Genomic DNA, 23,062 nt, shown 5'->3' with positions numbered 1-23,062 from the left:
TTGGCATTATAAGCTTTCAAGCTGCAAGCAGGTTAATTCTGGAATTCTAGATGAGATATGGAGGACCTCGCCATGCTGTTACCTAAAAATAATGTATGCGATCTAAGCTATGCATATGTTTGATACACGAGTGATTAAAATCGTTCGCATTTCTGTGGCTGCATTAGAAGGTCTAATCAAGGTTGTTGTAATTAGTTTTAATAAATGAAATTCAATAGTTAAACAATTTTGAAATGTAATAAGTATTTCATAACACTTTTATATTTATTTATTTAATAATCCATATAGTATTTAAGGTATATAATATACACGTAAATACAATATCCTTCATTTTTAGTACACACATGCTGAAATGCTGCCAGCAGTAAAGGTATACACACTGCAGCAGGCTCTTTAAATTTATTACAGTTACCTTTCATCTATTTCATAATTGTTATTAGTGACATTAAAAATATTGTAATTATCAATGTTTGAGTCTGGAATATATTATTAATATCTCGGCTGGGTGGACGATAACAAAAATTGTATGTCACTACTTGTTTGTTTAAATAAACTTACCGAAATATTCTCTTCAAGCGACTAATGACGTGATATTTTATATACACTTTTACAGCACGAAATTTAATGATTTAAACTGTTTATCGCCACTGAGTATTTAAATATTGCATTTCATATGATTTTGTTTCAATTATAAATTACATTCAACTGGTATAGGGGTACTCTAACCGAAGGTGCGATGTAAATTGGAGTCTGCTATTACGCACCGGCACCCCTACAAGTTTATAGGATTATTACCAATATAGACACCATTCCAACACTGGAAAATATAAATTTTAAGAAGGTTTTAATATGAAATTCTTGCGTCTATCGTGTAACAAAGGGATTATACGCCTACGCTTATTTCGAAACTTGTTATATGCATTTATGTTTTCTTTGTGACATTGAATTTCAAACTATAGAAGGAACTCTGGTTTGCCTAGATTATGTGATTAAATTTAATATACGATCATGTTATTTTACAGAAATACGCGCACATTTTCTAATAATATTTTTATAACATAAAAACATATTATTTACTATCACCCAAAAGAGATAAACGTTGATAAACACTTATTTTTTCATATTGTACATTACTGTTTTAAAATACGATTTATTATATATTTTTCTTTACAATACACGCACCACACTGTACCGATCCCTAACAAATCGTGGCCGTCATCTGGGCGTAGAGGATGCATTATATAATACCTCTAACCCCGATATATTTAAAAACTATATTGGAACAAATATTTTTAAATCCTAGAGATACATGCGCAGTGGTGCATTGCGCATATTATTGATTTGAATCATATGTACAATTTGGAAATGGCGGCAAGTCAAGTATTATTTGAATTTTATGTTGACACTTTAGTTTAATTTCTTAAAAACTAGTAATGTTAAGATAGCACAGATCGCTTCACCCCAAATTTAAGAAAAATATATTTTTAGAACTTGCATGCGAAATATTTCATAAGGTAACGTATACTTACGTAAGAGATAGAGATGGTACACACTGAAAAGATCTGCTATGAATTAACGAAGACCGATGACTTACTTCAGGAAAGTCTATGTAGCCGTTATCTAAAAAAAATACACGTGAAATTTTCAATCTCCGCCTTCGTCATTTTTTAAGTCGGTTACCATAACAGACCAGAACCTGTTGGCATCCCTGTTGGCATTAAACAAGGAACTTTCAGACAAAGTATATAACCACTTCAATACGTTAGTCTTCTTTGCTGTATTACGTATATTAATAACCTATTAATATGACCACCAAACTTCAATTACCCACGAAAGTAATGTTTATTGCAAAAATATAAATATTCGAAACGCTCTAATCAAAAAACCTACGTCCCCGTGATCAAACAAGTAAATACAAGCTGCAATATTTAAATAAATAAAATTTATAGTATCGACGTTAAATAACTTGTTAGAAGTTGAGCTAAGTGAAAGAAAGCATAGTGGTAAGGAAAATGCTTTTAATTATACTTAAGACTACCAGGAGATACATCACCAGGTATACCTAAGCGCTGCCTACTTCTTTTGTAATGCCGTTCTTCTTACTTACCATTATCACCGATGTTACACAGTCCGGCAATGCTGACTGATCGACCCCTGGTCTTGAGACCTGCTTGCTTTTTGAAGACTGACCATCGCCCAACTACGGCACTCCGAAGCAAGCGGTTAAATCTATGTCCAAGAAAGAGACAAATTTAAGGGTGTTTCGGCAATGTAACTTAAAAGTAACTTTTATATAATAACGCTGTTTTAGTAAAAAACATTTTTTATATGAAGTTTGATTCATATAGTAAATAGTAAGTGCCTAGTCGAAAAAAAAACTTTGGATATACCCTGGCCTGTTTAGTTGTTGTTTCACGAGATGTTTATGGACTAGAATAATCGGTCATCGGCCATCGGGTTGAAGATCAACGAGAGAGAAAGAGATAGTAAGTAGGTGCCTAATAGACAGTACCGGTGACCCCAGAGCTGGCCCCAAAATTAGGAAATGCTGCCAGCATTATAGGTACACTGCCACAGGATTCAAGCTTTTTCGATTTATTTATTTATATATTATTAATTATTATTATATATAGCTGAGGTTAATATTATATCTTAATCCGTGACTAATTATGAGCAGTATTAAATAAAACAGTGTTGATTTAGACATATTGTTTCATCATCATTTGACATAACGATTAAAGAAATTCTATGAACTATGTAGGCTTATTATCATGCTTATTGAATATACTTTACATTACAAATGTGTTGCTATTTCAGAGAAAACAATAAAATAACCTAAAACATATGCAATTTATCCTTGAAACCTTATAAAATTATGTGGTAAAGAGTGGAGTGGAAATTTATTCATATGTGTATCTAAAAAAATGTTACATTATAATTTGAAATATGGCACTAGATTTTTTTCCATGATAGTTAGCAATAATAATATATCATATATATATAGGTAACCAATTAAACACCCATTCAACCAAAAACTTATTCTCTTTGTTAATTAAGTATACAATATTCTAAAAACTCTGAAATCTCCTGGAAAATTCTGATTCACGCATCTCTGCGTACCTACATTTCAAGGAAAACGTGTTGAAAAGCTTTTTGTCCTGTCATAATATACTTACTTCCTCAAAGGTGTGTCTGAACCATCTGACGTGCTTGATGACGTAGACACATCGCTGGTAGCTGAACTCAAATGTCGGCATTCTTGGAAACTTGCACTTTTACGAACTTTTATTCTCATTTTAAATAACACGTAATGTGTTTGTTAGACCGTTAACATCATACTAAAATGATCACAACACTAGTTGAAATTTGTCAGGCGAATCTAAAATTAGTTTGTGGGTCGACTCACACTTTTCGTCCGCCGTTGATTGAATTGAGTTTAGATAAATTCCTCAGATTGTACAAGGTTTTGTTGTCTATTAGCATAATATCGATAAGGAACTACTTGACAATAAAAGGTCAACTACATACGATTTTTTTAAACTTCATGGGCTAAATAGAAGCTGATAAACTATACGTCATATAAAATACTTTTAGAATTCGTATGAACGGATAACCTAAAGCTCAAGGAATATACGTTGAAGCTTATTTCATTAGGAATAAAAATACCTTTAATCTAAAAAGTTATTTTTCCATTTTATAATATTACGCAATCGCCAATACGTAAGATGGCCAAGGCGCTAAAGTTGATCTTGAATATGTTCTGATTACGACCTTCCGTGTTTATGGGTATCGTAAAGGTCATTTTAATGGCATGTACTTAATGAAATCTAAATATTACATGATTTAATAATTTTAATTCGTGTAACCCTTCGTAAACTTAAAAAATGTGATCATAAAGGTATTATTAAATAATTAATTAAAGCCTTTTATTTCTGTTACTAGATATGTATTTATAAAATAAAAATAACAAAAACATGTTCTGGGACACGTAGGCCTCTTCTAGATCTCTCCACATGTTACTAGTAGAGTACATACCTACCTACCCAAGTAACTCTAGGCTACAGTCCTTGCTGTGCCTTGTGCTTATCAGATCTTCTCTTCATCACCTGACCCGTTACCTACCACCACCTACCTTTTCTTTACCCATCTCATGGCAGCGATTCGTGTAATTTTGTATTTTTTTACGAAATGCTCTTGTCAGGTGTCCCATATACCTAAAGCGAATGCATTTTATATCTATGCACTAAAATTAGATGAGTGGATTGATTGATTCTATAACTATATATATATATACTCTAACTCATACTACTATACTACTTCTACTATTACCACTTTTATTTTTTTCAACTTTATAATTATTTAGAATTTGAAACACGGATATTGTTTAAAAAATTATTTAGATTTTGCGCCATTTCATATAATTTTTCGTGTTCATTATCAAATATATGTCAAATTCCAAACACTACGAAAGATCGGTATCAGTTCTATGTTCGTATATCGTACAATCAACAGGCGTACAGAACAACACTTCGTGCGTCGGAGACCAAAAAATATGGGGGCGGCCGCATGCTGTTAGCAGAAATATCCTCTTTACTAATTATGTACAAATTTTCACGATTAAAGAATACCATAATAAGCAAAATGATAGTGTACGCTCATACTTCTACAAAAGCTGCTCAAATGGTCGGAAAGGTACAACATGGTTATCCTGCGCGACGGTTTGGTGGGGCGTGTCTTATCAAGGAATCACAAAACTAAATTTTTATGAAAAAGTACTGAAAACTTCAGGAAAGTTTATCATGATACAGTCTTGGATCATGTCGTGAAACCTCTCAGCAATACTTTTTAAAAATATACCGTAGACTTTCCAGGAGGATATTACACCTGGTCACAAGGCACGAACTACCCAAGCCTGGCTTGTAACTAACGTTCCTGACTTAATGAGAGCTGAAGACTAGCCCTCATATAGCTCAACCCTTCAGACTTTAAATGGTCAGTTTTAAAGGACATGGCCTGCTTTAAACGACACGGCGAGGCACTGAGTCTCAGTATCTTATCTTTGGACCAAGCAGTGGCGAAATTTCTCTTGAAAACAGTGCGTAAATGCATAGATTCGTAGCCAAACATATAAAAGGCCTGTTTAAAAACCAAAGGTGTCCATTTCGAATGGAATATTGTTTCATTTTCTTGCTGAGACTAATAAATATGTAGGTATCAGTGGCGAAGAGTCCATACAAGCCGATTCCCACCGGGTTACCTTTCAAAAATCAGTTCCATATTCATACAAAAGTATTTACATTCTATTTCATTAACAAAGTATTATTAATTAAATGCCTGCGCGATTTACAATAGCAATAGTAATTCTTAGCAATACCCTAAGTATCACATTTCATTTTATAGTCGTAAATTAATCAGCGCGTCAATTTTTCGTACCTAAATTACATTAAAGGTAACTCGACGAATTACAGCTTATCTCGGCCAACGTTTTACTATGAGGCGAAAAGAGACAGAGCGTGTCAAACCATCTCTTTCTAATGCTCGCTAACTGTACGTAAAATTTAAAGAAAGATAAGGCTGATCGCGATCGGCTTGCAGTTCTCTCCTCTCCCCTATTAGAAAGAGACAAAGAAATTATTGTTATTGAACCACGGCACGGGAGAAAGAAAACACGACAAAATTAAAAAGAATTAGCGTTATAATGAAATCCTTCGCAAGTCATATTCTTTTTATTTTGGCATATTTTCGCGTTCCATTTCGTTTGGTTAAAAAAGATTATTTTTAGTATGTGACATGTGTTCCTATACCACTGGTGCGTGATAATTTCGTTTGTTATATTTTAATATTTGTGTTATTTAAACTGTGACTGATTCTGTAAGGGAATTTAATCGCAGATTTGGTTAAATACTGTGGATTTTGTTTGTTATTATGGCTTTAATTCATATAGAGTGCTGTTCAACATTTTTTTGGACCGGCTTCCCTTTGCCAAAATTTCACCCTTCGCCACTGGTAGGTATAAATTTTAATTATGCTAAATTACTTCATTAAAAATGCATTTTCATTCGTAACAAGTTATAGCTGAACTAGGTATTAAAAAGCCTGTGATATAACATATCTCTGGACTAGCTATAGAGATGCAGACAATATTCTAGAATTTTAGAATGTGAAATCAAGCTGAAACTGTCAAATTGTTCAATATGAAGGTTAAGAGACGGAAATGGTCACCTGAGATATAAATTAAAAACCGGGACAACTTTCTCGAAAAGTGATATACAACACTTTTGTTAATATTTGGAATTAATATACAAAATATATTGTTTTAAATCTATTTATTAAAACACAAAACACATATAATACAAAATTGGTTGTGTACTTGGAGACATGTTTAATACAAACTTACTTTAAGTATACACATAAAGCTACCACAGAGTATACGAAAAATACATTATCTTGTACCATACAAATATTAAAATATTGCTTTCTATGAATATTTTTATACCAGTATTTGGAACTATTTTTGATGAATTCAATTCTTACAGAAACAGTCAAATTGTAATTGTAATTTATAGTAAAACTTAATTTACTAGAGTATGAAGTTTAAATTTTAAAAACTTATTTAGCTATATTATATGATACAATTATTGATTTTTAAAGAATAGAGTTGTACGAGTTCTTGGTCGAAAGAAATATAAACATAATTGGCAAATTACAGAAACTGTATTTCTTAACACTTCCAAATTATTTTAAAACAAGTAAAGTTTCTCTTAAATGACACTTAATAAAACACAATATTAAAAAACGACACTTGAGTAAATTTAATGCTATTAATGATAATTTGGGGTAACAATTATTTTTTATATTTCTTTCACGGCATTAATTTGTAATAATTTTTTATACAGAGAATTAAAATCTAAATTCCAAATGATTCACAGAAGTTTCGCTGTTTCTTTAATAATAGGGCCGGCGAGGATTGTTCTAAAAAATAAAAATAAATACATATTATTAAAAAATCTTATATAGTATATGCTTACTGACTTAATTAACGACACGACAAAGGCGCTGGGTTTGATTCCTGGCAACAAGTTTCTGGTTGGTAGGCCAATCACACAATAGCATAAACATCATCCATACTATATATGTATAGGCTATATGTATATGTACACATACTATATTTTATTCATAAACAACCTAAAGATTTATGTTAAAAAGTTTACTCTCTCACTGTGAATAATACTATTCCAAAATTTATTAGCAACTTATCATGTATAACGATCTTAAGTAAATAAATAAATAGTTGGTAAGAACTAAGAACTCAGTAATATATATTTTTTTATAGAACAAGGGGCAAATGGGCAGGGGGCTCACCTGATGTTAAGTGATACCGCCGCCCATGGACACTCTCAATGCCAGAGGGCTCGCGAGTGTTTTGTAAATAATTATTAAATTTGTTTCGTTTTTATTTATTTATTATTGAAAAAAAGGACCATTTAAATGTTAGGTATTAGAAATAATTAATATTAACGTACTGATCAAATATTAATTGAAGTAATTTTTATTTTCAGTCTGGTGACAGTCCATGGTCCATAGAAAAATCATTTCCGCCATCTCGTTAATTTAAGTCATTTTGAATGTTCATATAAAACTCCCGTGAATGTGTGATTAAACTACTACAAAATGGGTGGACCGATTGTGATGAATTATTTGTGTGTTCAAATGGCTTTGAAAATGGTTTTGATTTAAAATTTAATGATTTTTTTCGTATGCATAGGACGACTGTCAGATCCGCTAGTTATTTATTTATTTATCCTTTATTGCCTTATACAAAAACACACATAACAAAAAAAAACTGTTACAAAAGATATAAGGCAAAGGGCGGCCTTATCACTTACAAGCGATTTCTTCCAGGCAACTAGTTAGCAAACTAATGAAAAAAATATAGTAAATACCAATGGGTTCGGCCGGAAGCGGTAAGCGAGCATCATCCGTTTCCGGTACGCGTCGAATTCGTCGTCATTCGGTGAGACGTGCTCAGACTGAGACGCTCCTAAGCCTAAGTTGGATAATGGCTGGTTGGCTCTTAAAATACAAATTATTTTTTAAATTCAAAAACAAATATCCTAATTTACTTGTATTTCAATAGAAAACAATAAGCGATTTGAACTTATATAAATATATATAAGAATTACTTCTTTAAATTGGTATTAAATGTTTCAGTGTAAGAGTCCTAAAGAGCATGCGTCTTTGAACCTTGGGGTCATGCGTTCGAGTCACGGCTGTACCAATGGAGTGGTCTTTCTTTAAACACGATCTCAGTACAGAAAACTTAGTAAACTAGAATCAAACCTTACAATCGTGGGTCAGGCAAAGAAGGCTGATCACCTACTTGCATATTAGAAAAAAATTCTTCTCCACATGTAACTACCTTTGGAAGGGACAGCTAGAATCATCTTTATATTTTATTTAAAATTCAAAAGTGCAATTTTAGGTGGTCTAATTGAAATAAATGATTTGATTTTCTTTGATTTGAAAATTTTTTCAATCACTAAATTGTCAAATGTGAACAAATTTGTATTTTTAAAGAACAAGTAAGTTTATACATACTTATTAATAGGTTCAATAATTCCCGTTCCTTCAGCCCCAAGCCCCTGCCCTTCATTCCATCCCAACTTTTGAAGCATTTTAAATCCTAAAAATATAAGAATTTAAATTTAAACATAATAACAACTAGTACAAAATACTTCCAGTCTTAAATAAATTAAATGTAATTATTTCTCCTATACATATTCATATGAAACAAAGTTATCTTTTATTTAAATAAATATCAGTGTTTTTATAGAAAGTCATAATAAACATTTATTAATTTATGTAATAAAATTAATTATTAATAGAAATAACCCTAAATTAGTTTCCATTGAACTTACCAATATTGTCCTCCTTCAGTTTGTACTCCTTATAGTCGGATAAATCAGGTTCTTTGCCACCACGGGCTGCAGAGTATTGCTCCATAAACCTATAAAGTATTTAATTTAGAATAAATAAAAAATCTTCTAATTAATAATACCAGGTATTAAAAGGTATTTATAAAATTTTTGAACAATTTTTAAATATCCTTTTGTTAATATTTTACTTAAATAATTACTGGAAATAAAATTATCCAAAAAAATTTTTTCTCAATATTGGATGTATAAACATTCTTCAACACACTAGTTTGAATAATTTCCATCAAATTCTCAATATCTATATATAACATGGACCATACAGACATTTATCTTTGAAAGTATATGGTAATAAATAAGCCTATTTCACTCAGGGCATAGGAGAATGGAGAACAGAACTTTTGAAATTGGTCTAGTAGTTTCAGATTTCATTTTGAACATACAAATCTCAATTCAATATAAAATAGAAAATTAATACGATATAAAATATAATTAAAAGCTAAACATATTCTATTAATATGAAAATTTATTAAAACATACTTTCTCAGTTCTTCCGGAGGCAAAAAGTCACCAATATGATGTTTCCCGGCTGCTTGCTTAGTTAACTCATCTGCCCATTTTTCAGTCGCAAACATTTCTTTGGCACGCAATCTGTAAAGTCGAGATAAATGCCATGCCATCTTATATATATGAAGAGTCTAACTTTAAGCATTTAATACAAAGAAAATCTAGTTGTAAAGAATTTGTTCCTGCATTAATATATAATAGCCTTTTTTTCGGACATAAAATTATTGTTATTATTTTTTCTGCATTTACATTCTTAAAAAAATATTTCTAAATCTCATGACAGCTTATAGAAAAAATCCTCATTTTTACCTAAGAAACCTTATCAAACTGTTAAAGAATAAATGGTGAAATGCATACCTATGTTCCCAAGTACCAGTGGAGGTGTCTTCGTCACTGTCATATTCATATTTGTGTTTCCCCACAGCATTCATACGCTCCACTTCTTGCCTCTTTTTTAACATGTCCTATAATATTTATTAAAAATTTATAGAATGTAAATAGACAAAATCTACTGCTCTGCTGTTCCACCCCGTGTATATAAGCCCAAATTTTTCTTACATTTAAATGTAAAGTCAATATTACCATAAATAAGTATGTATATCTCCCAGACATAACATATTTATATAAATCTTCTATGCATGTTTGTTTGTGTTTTGATAAATTGTTTTGTGTGTCCGAAAATGATTTACATTTTCATTTTGTTAAGAGTGGATTATTTAGTTTGGTCTGCTATTTTATTTATAATTGCCCCTTTTATAATTGCCCCTATGATCGCAGTGTATTTCAACCTCTAGGTTATGGAACCAGTTTACCGTATTTTATTATTTATATTATTATTCTTATGCAAATACCGCCATCTATGTCTAGCATTAGATAACTTGACACTAATTGTCATCTTTCAATGATTGTAATAAAGATTGTCAATGTTGATTTCAGACAATCATTAAGACGTTGATTAATCATTGGAGTTGGATAACTTAAAAAATTATTGTGATAATTTCAGTTTCACCAAGTCCTGAACTTGAGAACATTGTAAGCACAAAAACTAATTAGTCTAATTGCACTCAGTACTTCGTCTCTTTCTGTCTTTGTGTTTACACTGTGATGGAAAGAGACAGATGTGCTTAAGCTGTGATGGAAAGAAACAGATATGCTTATGCTGAGATGGAGAGAGACAGATGTGTTTCATTACAAGGTTACCTATTAATATTTCATAAATAATTACACTTAATTACATAAATGCCAGTCTCAATAGAGCATGTTATTTATACCTGGTATAATAAATTCAATTTAAAGTTGTCTTCACACTTTTTCCAGTCCTCATTATTAAGATTTGTTGTGCCATAGTTAGTCATTGCATATTGCATAAGAGCTGGGTTATTTTGGTTCAAACTTGTTAATTTTAAACCATCTTCATCTAGTTTGGACAGCTTTGCTCCTGAAAGAGTTAGATACACTATATTTAGACTTTGTATGAATAAATTGAATTATTTAAAAAAATATTTTATTTAATGATCAGATAATGTAAGTTTTATTCTTATGAAAACGAAATATGTTTTTATTTTGGAGATCCCGGATTCAACATGGAAATAAAAATTTATTGATTAAAGCATTTATTTACCATTAAATATTATGTTATTCAACTGATTATTATAATAAATAAATAAATAAATATAAGAACCGCATAAATCTATCCCAATACAGAATTAAACTTTCACTATTCTGAATTGTATCAAATATAGTCTGCATTAAAAATTACCAGGAAGACCTGTTGGCATGGCAATCATAACACCCGGAGGTTTAATGTCAGTTACCGGGGGGTCATTACCCCATCTACTTTTCTTGCGCTTGCGTCGCTCCTTCCTTACATCAGAATCCTCATCGCTTTGTGAACTAGTTTGTTCTGCTTTTGCAGTAGATGTATATGGGTTGTTGGCTTTCCAGTCATATATTTGGCTGAAAATGTTTGATTTCAACATTGGTTATAGGTAATAAACACCATTATACGAAAAACTATTTAATTAAAGTTTAATATAGCTGCAAACAATTTTTAGATAAATAAATAAAAATCATAAAATTATTTTTAAATTTAAAATAATTTATTAAATTTTAATAATTTATTAAATTAAATTTAAAATAAGTAAAAAATAAACCACACAAGTTTTTTTTAACCTACCTGTTTGTCTCCTGCTTAATTGGTTTTGCATCATTACTGTCATCATCTTCAAGACTGAATTCGGGCTCATATTTGTCCTCAGGCTTCACCTCTGGTTTAACTGGTTTGGAGCCTTCATCACGAATTTTGTTAACGAGGTCACGAAACGACTTATACTCGTTTGAATTTGGGTTGTGAAGGAACCTGAAAAACGCACTCTAAGTCATCGCTGCTGATAGAAACTAAATTATTAGATTTTAAATATAAACCTGCAAATTCGCTATGAAAAACTGTTGAGATTAGAAATGTTCACTGTGTGACAGACGGCTTTGCTAGGGCGAATTATAAACAATTTGTATAAGGCGAATATAATATATATTAGATATATTATTCATTTTGCGTTGCCAGTATCAGTAAATTAAGTGCCCTCGATTATTAGAATAGAACTTTTTAAAGAACACTGCATTCTAATATAGACTAGATCAATTTTAAGAGAATAATATTTTCAATGCTTAAAAATCTGTCACAAGTTAACTCAACACAGTCATAATCACAACAGTATCTCACATGTTTTATTAAGTAAATATAAAAAATGAATACAGCCCGTATCCTCCTGTCGGGGAAAACTGTTAAGAGTGGCATTACCACATATTTTGGTCTTGGGAGTGAATGGCTTTCAGGACATTTTCCCATTGGTCGCCGTTAGACGCGACTTCGACGGCAGCTCGCTGGACCACGGGAGGCATCCGATCTGCAGAGAAAACTGCACACCACGAGTCAACAAACGCTCTTTAGCCGCACGCTCAAAACGCGGGACTAATTCAATTTCTAACGGTTTTCTTATTATGCTTAAGGCCCATTTAACTATAGAAGCTTATTCACCTCCACAGTACGAGCGGCGTATGTAATGCCATCCATAAAGACACATTTGTTTATAATCTTTTGACTGGAACTGTGGTAAATACCTTAAGTTCAGATGAATAGAATCAGTGCATATTCGTGGATGACACTAGTAAAGCACTCTTATTTATGAGATAAAGTAACAATTAAGAATATCCAAACACTAACTAAAAAGGTTCATTATATAACCTTTGCCCGTTAGAATAAGATTTCTCAGGCTGTTAAACAATTTACAGAAGACATATTGTTACAGTAGTGTATAGTTATGGTGTTAACACGTAATGCTTGGTGGAACAGAAAAAGTAATAGTTTCATAAAATGGTTTTTACATATAAAACAAATATCATTATTACACGAATGGACAATTGAAATTTCGAATGTGCACAGAAAAGTTTCATTAGATAGTATATTACATATTATCATGATGTTTCTCACTTCAATTTGAATATTTTTACGAATTTGTGTTGCTGAGTTTACAACAACATTGTCATTGTGAAACTGCTTCTTACCTTGTGACATATTTGGTGGCATATTTCCTGGTCCAAAATCTTTAAGCGGTGGTATGCGGTTTAGGTGTGGCAATGATGATGGTACATTTTGGGATTTATCCACTGGAGGAATAGACCCTGATTCTTGCTTTGGATCAGAATTTTGTGAGGGGTTTGGAATACTATTAGGATGTAAACCAGGTGGCATAAATGGAGGTGGTGGACCGTTAGGTCCAAAGTTAGGAGGGAATGGAGGTCGAGGCCCCATAAAAGGCCGATTAGAATTATTTCCATTGTCATTACAATTTGGGGGCATCATTTGATTAGGCGGTCCATTTGGTCTCATCATTTGAGGATTAGCAAATGGTGGATAAAAGGGAGGCATAGGGCCATTTGGGCCCGGCCCACGCATATTTGGGCCACACATGTTTGGCGGCATAGGACCAGGTCCACAAGGCCCACGTGGGCCATTTGGTCCCATAAAGTTTGGTGGCATGGGAAAATTTGGGCCTCCCATAAAAGGTGGCATACGACCTCCTGGCCCCATCATGGGTCCAGGGCCCATATTAGAAGAGTTATTCATTGGCCCATTACCGCCTGGACCCCACGGTCTCATAGGACCAGGACCCATTGGGCCGACATTGGGTCGCATAGATCCTAAGCCAGGACCCATACCTGGTCCTGGCCCCATTGGTCCAGGACCAGAGCTCATAGGTCCTGGACCTGATGCCATAGGACCAGGACCTGAAGACATTGAACCAGGGCCAGAACCCATAGAACCTATGCGACCACCAGGACCTGACCCCACAGCACCACTCGGGCCTGAACACATAGGCCCAGGACCTGAGCCCATTGGACCAGGACCCGGGCCCATCGGTCCAAGACCTGAGCCCATAGGTCCCATAGGAGGTCCACCCATTGGACCCATTGGAGGGCCGCCCATAGGCCCAAATGGCAATAAATTAGAATCCAAATTGCCTGATTGATCTACAGAATCTGAATGTGGACCAGATTCATCTTGTTTCCATAGTTCTTTATTAAATGGTAATGGAGAGTTGGGCTCTGGAGGCATGATAGGAATTTGCATTAAAGGTGGTATATTCTTTTGATCAGATAATTTCTGTCTATCTTCTAAAACAGGTGTAGGTGGGCTATGTGTATTGTTTCTTCCTCTATCAGACCAACGGTTTTGCCTGTCTCTGTGAAACAAAAAGTTATTTAATATTCAATAAATTCAGCTACCTACTACAAGTACTTTTATGTTTTGTAAGCAACATATTGAATAAAAATTATGCTTTAAGTAGACATTTTGGTGGGTGATAATGATCATGTAACAGATCATACAATCACAGTAGAATAATCTCTTATTTTGAATATAATATTGCAAAAATTGTCTCACCTTGCCTTCCTTTCATTAGAATGGGCTTCATTTGATCCAGTATCCTGAGTTTCTAGTTGTGTCAATACATTTTTTTTTTCATCCTCAAGAGCTTTTTGCCTTTCTATTTCTTCCTTTTCTTCTTTTTCCTTCTTTTGCTCTAAGAGCTTTTTATATTGATTCATAAAACTACCATCATTAGAAAAAATATTAGGTGAATCACTTTCTTCTTTTATGCTGCTACTAAAAATTTATTGAGAAGCTGTTAACATATTACCAACATATTTTTACATATGTACAAATGCAAGAAACAGTCATATAAAAATTGTCACAAAGTACAACATTTAAACAAAAAGTATGTTATACAAGTATTGAATTAATAGCCCTATACATGATTTGAAAACACAAAACATTTAATATGACAACAATGACCACACAGACACAGGACTATGCTATAGAAGTGCCAGAGTAATTACATGAATTTTAATGAAGGTAAATAAATGGCAGTGTTGTTTCAAATCATTCAGTGTTTTAAAACTGATTATACATTTGTTACAAATAAACCATTAAATATTTTGTATGTTGTTGCTTTGCTGTGCAGCACATAAAGTCTGTATGTAATGTTTAATTCAATCGAATTTATCTATTTCTACTGCCTTAACCTTTCTTCGTCTAAATTTTATTTGCTTTGGCTAAATAGGTTCACAGTACCTTCTACCACTTATAGCTATTAAAATTCAGTACTTACTTGATAAGTTTCGCTTGAGCTGCTAATGCTGCAGCCTGCTTTTGAGCTTCTAGCTTTGCCTGTATTTCCATCTTTTTTCTTTCTATAATTTGTTCTTGTTTCGACATTTGCGCCCATCTTGTAGTTAACGCTGAAGACTTATTCTTACCGTCTTTAAAGTGCAACATTATTATTTTAATACAGACTTCCCAAGGGCATTAAAACATTACAATAGCAACGATAACTGGTTTTACAAATATTTTAATTAAACTTTAGTTTTTGAGGTTTTTATTTTTCAATATTTTCGATAGCTTCTTATTTGCTCCTCGAACTATCAATAGTCAAGTGTTGTACTAGAATCATAGAATATATGTCAATTGTATATGTCAACTGACACAAGGTGTCAACTACTATTAAGTATTAAACAGCATGACCGTAGTCAATGAACTTTCAGACCGCAGGACTCAATGAATCAGGAGGTAGCCAATAGTTTACCACTTACTTATAACTAATAAGAAATATTATCAATCTCTTTATTTTATAAATATGTTGTAATAGGTAATGTTAACATTAGTCTATATATAAAATCTATAGTAGAAAACAAATATTATTTTTTGTCATAATATTTGCGAAAGGGTTTACTTTAAAATTTAATTTGTCAACTTAATGATCAATTATTAAATAATGACCCTACAGTAACATTTAAGATTAGTGATCACCACAGACTAACTTACATTTTTATGTTGATGGTATCAATAAGTACCTACCCGGCTTCGGGCTGGTAACTCGTAAACCTTGGAAAACCTTCCTCATAAATCACTTTAGATGTTGATGAAAACCGATTCGACGACATTAGACTTAACTTAGAGACATACAGTCGGTCAGTGCTGTCTACTTTTAGTAGGTATATATTAAGCCCTACAACTTTTCTTAAATCACAACGATCTCTCACGGATAAGGCAGTGTTCGACAGTATTTCTCCCGACTTTGCACATCCGACTACTATGAAATAGTATTAAAGTTTTCATATTTATAAACTCAAAATAAATCTTCTCAAAAATGTCTTCTAATGGCAAAATAATTTAAAAAAAAAACGATTCAGTCGATCCAGATTACCCTCAACAAAACCTAAATAATTTAGCTAAATATAAATTACTTGTTTTTTTGTTGGGATTCTATGTTCACATCCAGAATAGTCTTGCATAGTCCAGCATTAATTTCATACTGAACTCAAATAGATACGTTAATATTATAAAAAATGTTTCCGATAACCACTTAGTGTGACTTGTTATAGTGTATACTTGTTACTATAGAAGTTAAATGAAACAGCCGAAATCATTGCATATTATTCTTTTTATATTTTTTTTTCATCAGTTTAAATGGAAAATACAATTTCATTTTATTTATAATGTTGTCATTTATTTATTGTAAACAAATATATTATAAAAGATTTACATATTACTATCAAAACAAAATATTCACAAAATGGCAGACTAACTAATTATTTAACTCAGCTGTTTTTTCAAGCATGCTAACAATTGCATCGTTTTGAGCTAAACAATAAAGAGAAAGTTTGGCACTGATCCCATAATAATTGAAATTAAAATGAAGATGGCGTAAATGCACATTGCAGCAACACTATCCGACTTCTAGCATCTGATAGTTAGTCTGTTTCCCCAGATTTGGAATAGGTACCTTTTATAACAATACTCTAACATTTCCCTTCAGCTATTTGCACGAATGTCCTTCAAGATCTTAATATGGACCGTTGCGTATGCTAGTAGGTCAAGCCACTCCAAAAGGACACCGCTAAAGAGAGCCTACATCTGACTATTGATTTTGTGGTAACTTGACAAACTTATCGCTGCCTCATTATATTCGAAATTCAAAATGACTTAATTAAAAAAAAACAACAAACTCTTGTTCCTTTCATAACAATTCAAACTCCATTGAATGGATTAAATCAACTCAATTTATACATTCAAATTTCAAACAATTCATCAATTTATTTAAAAATAAAAAAGTACCTCTTCTCATTTCTGCATTACCCTGCCTTAACAAAATTATATTATACAAATAGACAGTTGGCGAAACAAATAATAAAGCAATGGAAGAGAACATGAGCAAAGAAATCACACAATACAAAAGTAACATCCGATGCGTTAGCATCACGAATGCTCTCGAAATAATGAGTACAATACAATGATTTCCGAGTAGCGAAGAAGCCGAGTCCCTTCCACTGTTACATGAAATGCCGAAAAGAAAAAAAGTATAATTCATAAATTGTACCTATACTTTGTTTATAATCTAATTTTTTTTACATTTTAATAATTTAAAAAAAAAACAACCAGCACTTGGTCGAGAAATTTATATCCATTTTTTTTTGTGTATTTTATATTTTGATGAAATATTTAAAAGCTAATTAACGTGAGCCGATGTCAGGATTTCATAGCTTGTCGTCGTTCGCTCGAACCGGCTGGCAAGCGTCGGTCCCGCCTGACTCGAGCTTGTATAAACACATCTATACACAATAACACTACCACATCGTCTATACATCTTGACTCATATAATGCACTGATATCTCAAGGGGCACAAGGAATATCGCAGCATTGTTACGACACAGCCGCCGTCGAGACCCGGCTCCCAGTATTCGTATCTGCCCGTCCATATACTATATAGTTATTATTAAAAATAAACGCTACGATTACATCCCTTAACAATGCTAAATGTCTAATTCGTACTCTATTTACACTGACGTAATACACAGTATTTAAATTGTTCGGTAAATCGGCAGTCTTCCGAAAATTAACTCGGCCTGTCTCGACGGCGGCCTGTCTCTCTTTTACTGTACAGCAAATTTACAATAACGTTTGATCAGAATACGCAAACTCAATCATCTCTACATCTAAACGAATTATGTAATGTTCACGCATCGCCCGCCATGAAGCCGCTATAATATCAGCTGTGTTAAGTATAACAATGTTAAGTTTGCACATGACAAAGATGCCACGAACGCGCGATTCAGTACTAAATACGAATACATAATATACATACAATAATCATAAATAAAATAGGCCATTTTCATTGTAATCATTGAAAGTGGGGTTAACACAACCTTGACTACGCGGTCTACTTAATCAATTATAGAACGTAATATAATAAAGTAACATTTAAAAAACATGTGGCGAGTTTGTCATGCCGCAAAGAACGATACATGTTTGGGAATTATTACCTTTAATTTATCACTAACTAGGATTTATTAAAATGATGACGTCACTAGACTAAATATCGCCTACTCTGTACAATGGACTATGATATTTCATAGATATTCAATTGGTATAAACATGACAAAATACAAATATATCTGTCCAACCTTTCTAATAACTTAAATAGGTAACAATCGAGTGAATTTCACACTTTATACTCCCTTTGTGACAGCTTAGCATTAAATTCATGTAGAAAGGGATTTTTCTCATAAATTTCTATTTCCATTGTATTTCTGGTCTGCATAAAAGCTATGCTATGACGTGTCGCTACATACAAAAAGAGGGGATTACGTTGAATGGACATTAACTCGAGGTGCATCAACGAACAGTGCTAGGGTCGACGGCCAACTGGAATGCATAACCACTACATCCACTTCATTCATAAAAAGTCAACATACTAGAGACATCTTCATGTCAAACAAAATGTACTACTATATTTATTATTTGTAATAATCAATATCTATAATATAATAAAACAAACGACACTGCTTATACTACTGGTAACAATAACATTCTAAACGGTGTTCTTAGAAATGGTCAAAATCAAATGTCTACTAAAATAAATGAAAATGTGATGTTCAGAGAAAGAAAAGCAAAGAGAAGGTGCGGGGACAGATCAATTTTATCGTTAGCTATAATTTAATAAATAAAGTGGCAATAAATTAAAAAATCCAAATTATCATCTAATATCATGATGTATTGAGCATTTTCATGAGTAAAAAAAAAACAAACGTGAGCAAAATGTGGCACTTACGCGAGAATTGACCAGAAAACTTGACGCTTGTTCACATTTTAATTACGAAACAATTGACCGTTAATATAGTTAGTACTACGAACTGTATTGCAAAAAAAAATGAATCTGATATTACGGACATTCAGAGGCGAGACTTAGCACGAACTATAACTCTCGTACGGCAAAATATTTCTGAAATACGGGACAAAGTTATCGTTAAGCCTCGACCCGGAATCTAATTCTATACGCATGCTTCTAAACTAAATAAGGCCGCATATTTCTGCTGGTATGAATATAATGCTAAATGGAATTTCATGTCTCCACATGCATATGCATGTTTTAACATCAGTGAAAATGAAATAGCAACGCCGTTTGATAATTGACAAATAAGTGAAATCAACAACGATACTGCAGTTTCCATTACTTTATAAATATATATTTCAATAATAATGCAAATAAACATATATATGGAAACAGTTCTGGACATAATTGCACTTTGATGACGACTTTAAGCGATTATACTAATTAAATTTAATCGTGTTTAATAAAGTGATGTTACTAAAAATTATTTCCCTTGATAGTTATCTGATATATTTATGATAAGATTGGCGCGTCCTTAACACAAAAAGCCATCAATAATGAAATTTAAGAATACGTGGTATCAAATACTTTGCGGGTCAAATAATTACTTAATACTAAATCATTTTCAAATATGGACGTTAGAATCAGGACATAGTAAAGACGGTTTCCGACTAACACTCGGGTCATTTTGTACGTCGTTTCATGATGCATGATTATTTGTTTTTACGACTAATTGTATAGAAAGAGAATTCAATGAGAATTCTCTAGTCAATTGTCATTATTGACAACGTCAATATCCGGTAGGCGTTGTCAAGGTCTGAAGGAGAACTCAAATGACCCAGAGCGAGGACTAAAAAAACTAAGTTTTGTATTTTGGAGGGTTACGCGAAAAGGACCAGACTTAACTCTAGTGGATGTTCAACACTGGCCGGTTGCTAACTTGTGAGACGTTTGTAATTAAAAACTAATTTATTATGTAAAATGTATTTATAATTTGGCAAATATATGACCACGTAACATGGAGAGCTCGCGTCGTGGTCGCACCGCCATTCTAATACTTTTCGGTCCGATTTATATACACGAGTTATTTTTGTGACGTTCACGAGTTTTTCACTTACGAGTGTCCGTTGAGATATGATATTTATTTTTTCGTTTACCAAATATAAAAATATTATTTATGCCATTGAAAAGTATAAGGGGATATTCTAATGCATAGTGAATTAATTAAAGTTTTGCTTAGGTATTTTCAACAAACGACCTCAACGGGCACGCACGCGATTACGGCACGATCACGACGCGATTCCCTCGAAGGAGAAAATATTATATATTATTTTATTAAAGAAAAATTGAAATATTACACTACCCATAGTAAAATTTAACAAGAACATGATAAATCTTCATAATGTACTATATACAACAAGCAAGCGGGGCAAGACGCGTATATTAAACGTCCAATACGAACATTGGATGGTAAGCGAGGGACGACGCGTTGTACGGCAATATTAATAATTGTTTTAAAGGCATTTCGTCCTTTAAATTGACATTTACAATTGAAATTTAGTATCCATCCAATTCCTAAAATGATAAAACAGTGAAAATATTCATCACCAATAACTGGCTAAATAATAGTTGAATTTTGGACAACGATAACAAGACGGCAATATTTCAATGGAATAAAACTTGGACGAACAAACTACTATTGGACTATTATGTACTTAATTATAGTATCTTCAGTATTTACAATAAAAACAAAATCAAATGAGATTAAAAATGAAATATACCTGAACAACATCTCGATAGACTCCCACAGTTCAAACTGAAAACACCATATCCTCATTTTTCAAGTTCTACTATAAGAGTACTACCGAGACTGGTCCAGGCAATAAAATGTTTCTTGCAATTGTCAAACTACACTAACAAGAGCAAATAACATCGATACCTCCCTTTATATTTCCACTCGCTCACTAAGTCCTATGACTAAGTAGAAAGATAAAAGCTAAGGAAAATAATGCTCCATATATATGAAATACAGTTAATGTCCGAAAATATGTAATATTAATTAAGCTAAGTATCTTATAAATGTTTTTATTATAAAATTCGTAATGGGCCCTCATGTCCGGTATACAGCGGTAACACGTCACTCGTGTTCCAATATATTCCAAATCAATATTTTACATCAGATAACATAATGGAAGAACTCTTCAACTTAAAATAATATGCCGCAATATATACATCTCGTTCCAAATCGGCAGGCGTATGTGTGTTTCAATTTTGATACTCTCATTCTCCAATAATTTCTGATAGAAATTTTAACGCTCCACAGACCCACATCTAGACTTTTGTGAGGTCTATGGTCACTACGAAATTACTAATAGAGAATAAGGTCCGTACAATTCGTACTTTAAGGCAGCGTCGTTTAGGAAACATACAACCAATTATACACACATTTACAATACTGCAATTTGGCTTACACTGATCGTATTGACCTTGACCAATGTTGGCAAGCACAAAGGTCACCCATATATGGAATCACGAAATTATGCATAACAAATTGTCTAAAATTCATAAATATATACGTTAAAATAAGTAATCAATATAAATGATATTCAGCTAAAATTACAATAAATATATTAGTACTCTTTGATACTTCCAACATTAGTAGCAAGGTAGTCAGCGCGTACAAACCCGACTAGCAAAATCGTGACACAACATATAGCTGTCTCTTTCTCTTCCCTAGTAGCAAATGAGTCAGCTATACATTGATCCCTCCTAAGCGCACGTGCACGTTAACACACGTATGGATATCAAGAATCGTGAAGTTAAGTAAAATATTTAACTGCAAAGATTGGAATTGGATAAAGATAATTTGGTCACTAAGCCCATATTTCCAAAATCTAGTTTATACTAAAGTTAGAATCTTTTATAATTTAATTATAAGATAATCTATACAAATTGTATGACCTAAGGTGTTAATTATCACAGACTTAGTATAGTTTATTTCACGCTCTTAGCCTATCATTTACAGTACCTATGATACCAAACGTCACGATTCTCGTATAGTATTAAATCGGGGAAGTCTGCCACGACCCTTGCCTTGGATTTTCTTGTATAAACCGGGTATATTCTGCCACTCGGGAGTTGTGAGTCCATAGCTGCTCGACTATATGCAGCGGGCGGGCGGCGGCTTGCCCGAGTGTCAGTACGCTTGCGTCGTACTCGCGGCGGACACTCGCTCGGGCTTAAGGTTTCGCTGAAACAAAATTTTATTTATTAACTATAAATATAGCCAATATATTTCAGGAATAAGAGCATTCTTACGGTTGAACAATTTTTTAAACCGGTCCACTAATAAGAGTTTATTAGTTTAAGTATTGAATTTCATATATTGGCCACTTCCATGGACATGCATAAGCTGCAAGTGTTTTTCTATGATGGTTGACTGACAGGAATTGGACTCCGAAAAATTAAGGCCTACTGAATTCAATTTTTTTATACAGTTACTCAACTGTTTGTTTGTCAATGCATAAGGTAAAATTTAGAAACGGGGACGGATGCGAAATATCTCAAAATTCAATACATTTTAGTCACACGAAAGTTCCTTCCTCCACCCACCTTTAACTTCAGAAAATAATTTTATGAAGTTTGATTATCTATATTATATTTAAATAATTTCGAAAGAAATCTACATATTTTGTAGTAATATTAAGAAAATAGTGCAAACATGCATACATTGTGCCTTAATCAAGAAAAAAATAACATATTTAATACACCTGCGTACATAAACCACATAAACCATATGTATCAACATTTTAGATTTGCTTATCATTGTTTACT

General features: G+C 32.7%; 3 protein-coding genes across 3 annotated transcripts in view; all 3 read right to left on the bottom strand.

Annotated features, from left to right (window-relative positions):
* The window catches only part of LOC110996673 (uncharacterized membrane protein C20F10.07), a 43,821-nt gene extending 40,488 nt beyond the window's left edge, over positions 1-3,333 (bottom strand). Inside the window, exons 1-3 of the mRNA XM_022264476.2 lie at positions 3,177-3,333; positions 2,108-2,229; positions 1,530-1,620 (exon numbers count right to left, since the gene is read on the bottom strand). Of these exons, the coding sequence (XP_022120168.2) occupies positions 1,530-1,620; positions 2,108-2,229; positions 3,177-3,295 (332 nt within the window). The 5' untranslated portion in view covers positions 3,296-3,333. The remainder of the gene's footprint in view (positions 1-1,529; positions 1,621-2,107; positions 2,230-3,176) is intronic.
* Positions 3,334-6,309: 2,976 nt separating this feature from the next.
* Positions 6,310-15,488, bottom strand: LOC110996670 (arginine-glutamic acid dipeptide repeats protein). The gene is made up of 13 exons (XM_045628303.1): positions 15,170-15,488; positions 14,443-14,664; positions 13,065-14,242; positions 12,301-12,418; positions 11,677-11,859; positions 11,260-11,456; positions 10,772-10,938; positions 9,858-9,964; positions 9,474-9,584; positions 8,919-9,007; positions 8,599-8,683; positions 7,944-8,073; positions 6,310-6,972 (listed from the first exon to the last, which is right to left on the bottom strand). Exons 1-13 carry the CDS (start codon positions 15,334-15,336, stop codon positions 6,946-6,948), a joined length of 2,781 nt encoding a protein of 926 aa, XP_045484259.1. The 5' UTR covers positions 15,337-15,488; the 3' UTR covers positions 6,310-6,945.
* Positions 15,489-16,855: 1,367 nt separating this feature from the next.
* The window catches only part of LOC110996668 (RNA polymerase II elongation factor ELL2), a 38,845-nt gene continuing 32,638 nt past the window's right edge, over positions 16,856-23,062 (bottom strand). Inside the window, exon 13 of the mRNA XM_022264472.2 lies at positions 16,856-22,478. Within this exon, the coding sequence (XP_022120164.1) occupies positions 22,425-22,478 (54 nt within the window). The 3' untranslated portion in view covers positions 16,856-22,424. The remainder of the gene's footprint in view (positions 22,479-23,062) is intronic.

Source organism: Pieris rapae, chromosome 5 (genome assembly GCF_905147795.1).
Source record: "Pieris rapae chromosome 5, ilPieRapa1.1, whole genome shotgun sequence".
Classification (NCBI taxonomy): domain Eukaryota; kingdom Metazoa; phylum Arthropoda; class Insecta; order Lepidoptera; family Pieridae; genus Pieris; species Pieris rapae.
The sequence above is the reverse complement of the archived record's forward strand: the minus strand, read 5'-3'. Positions and strand labels throughout refer to the sequence as shown.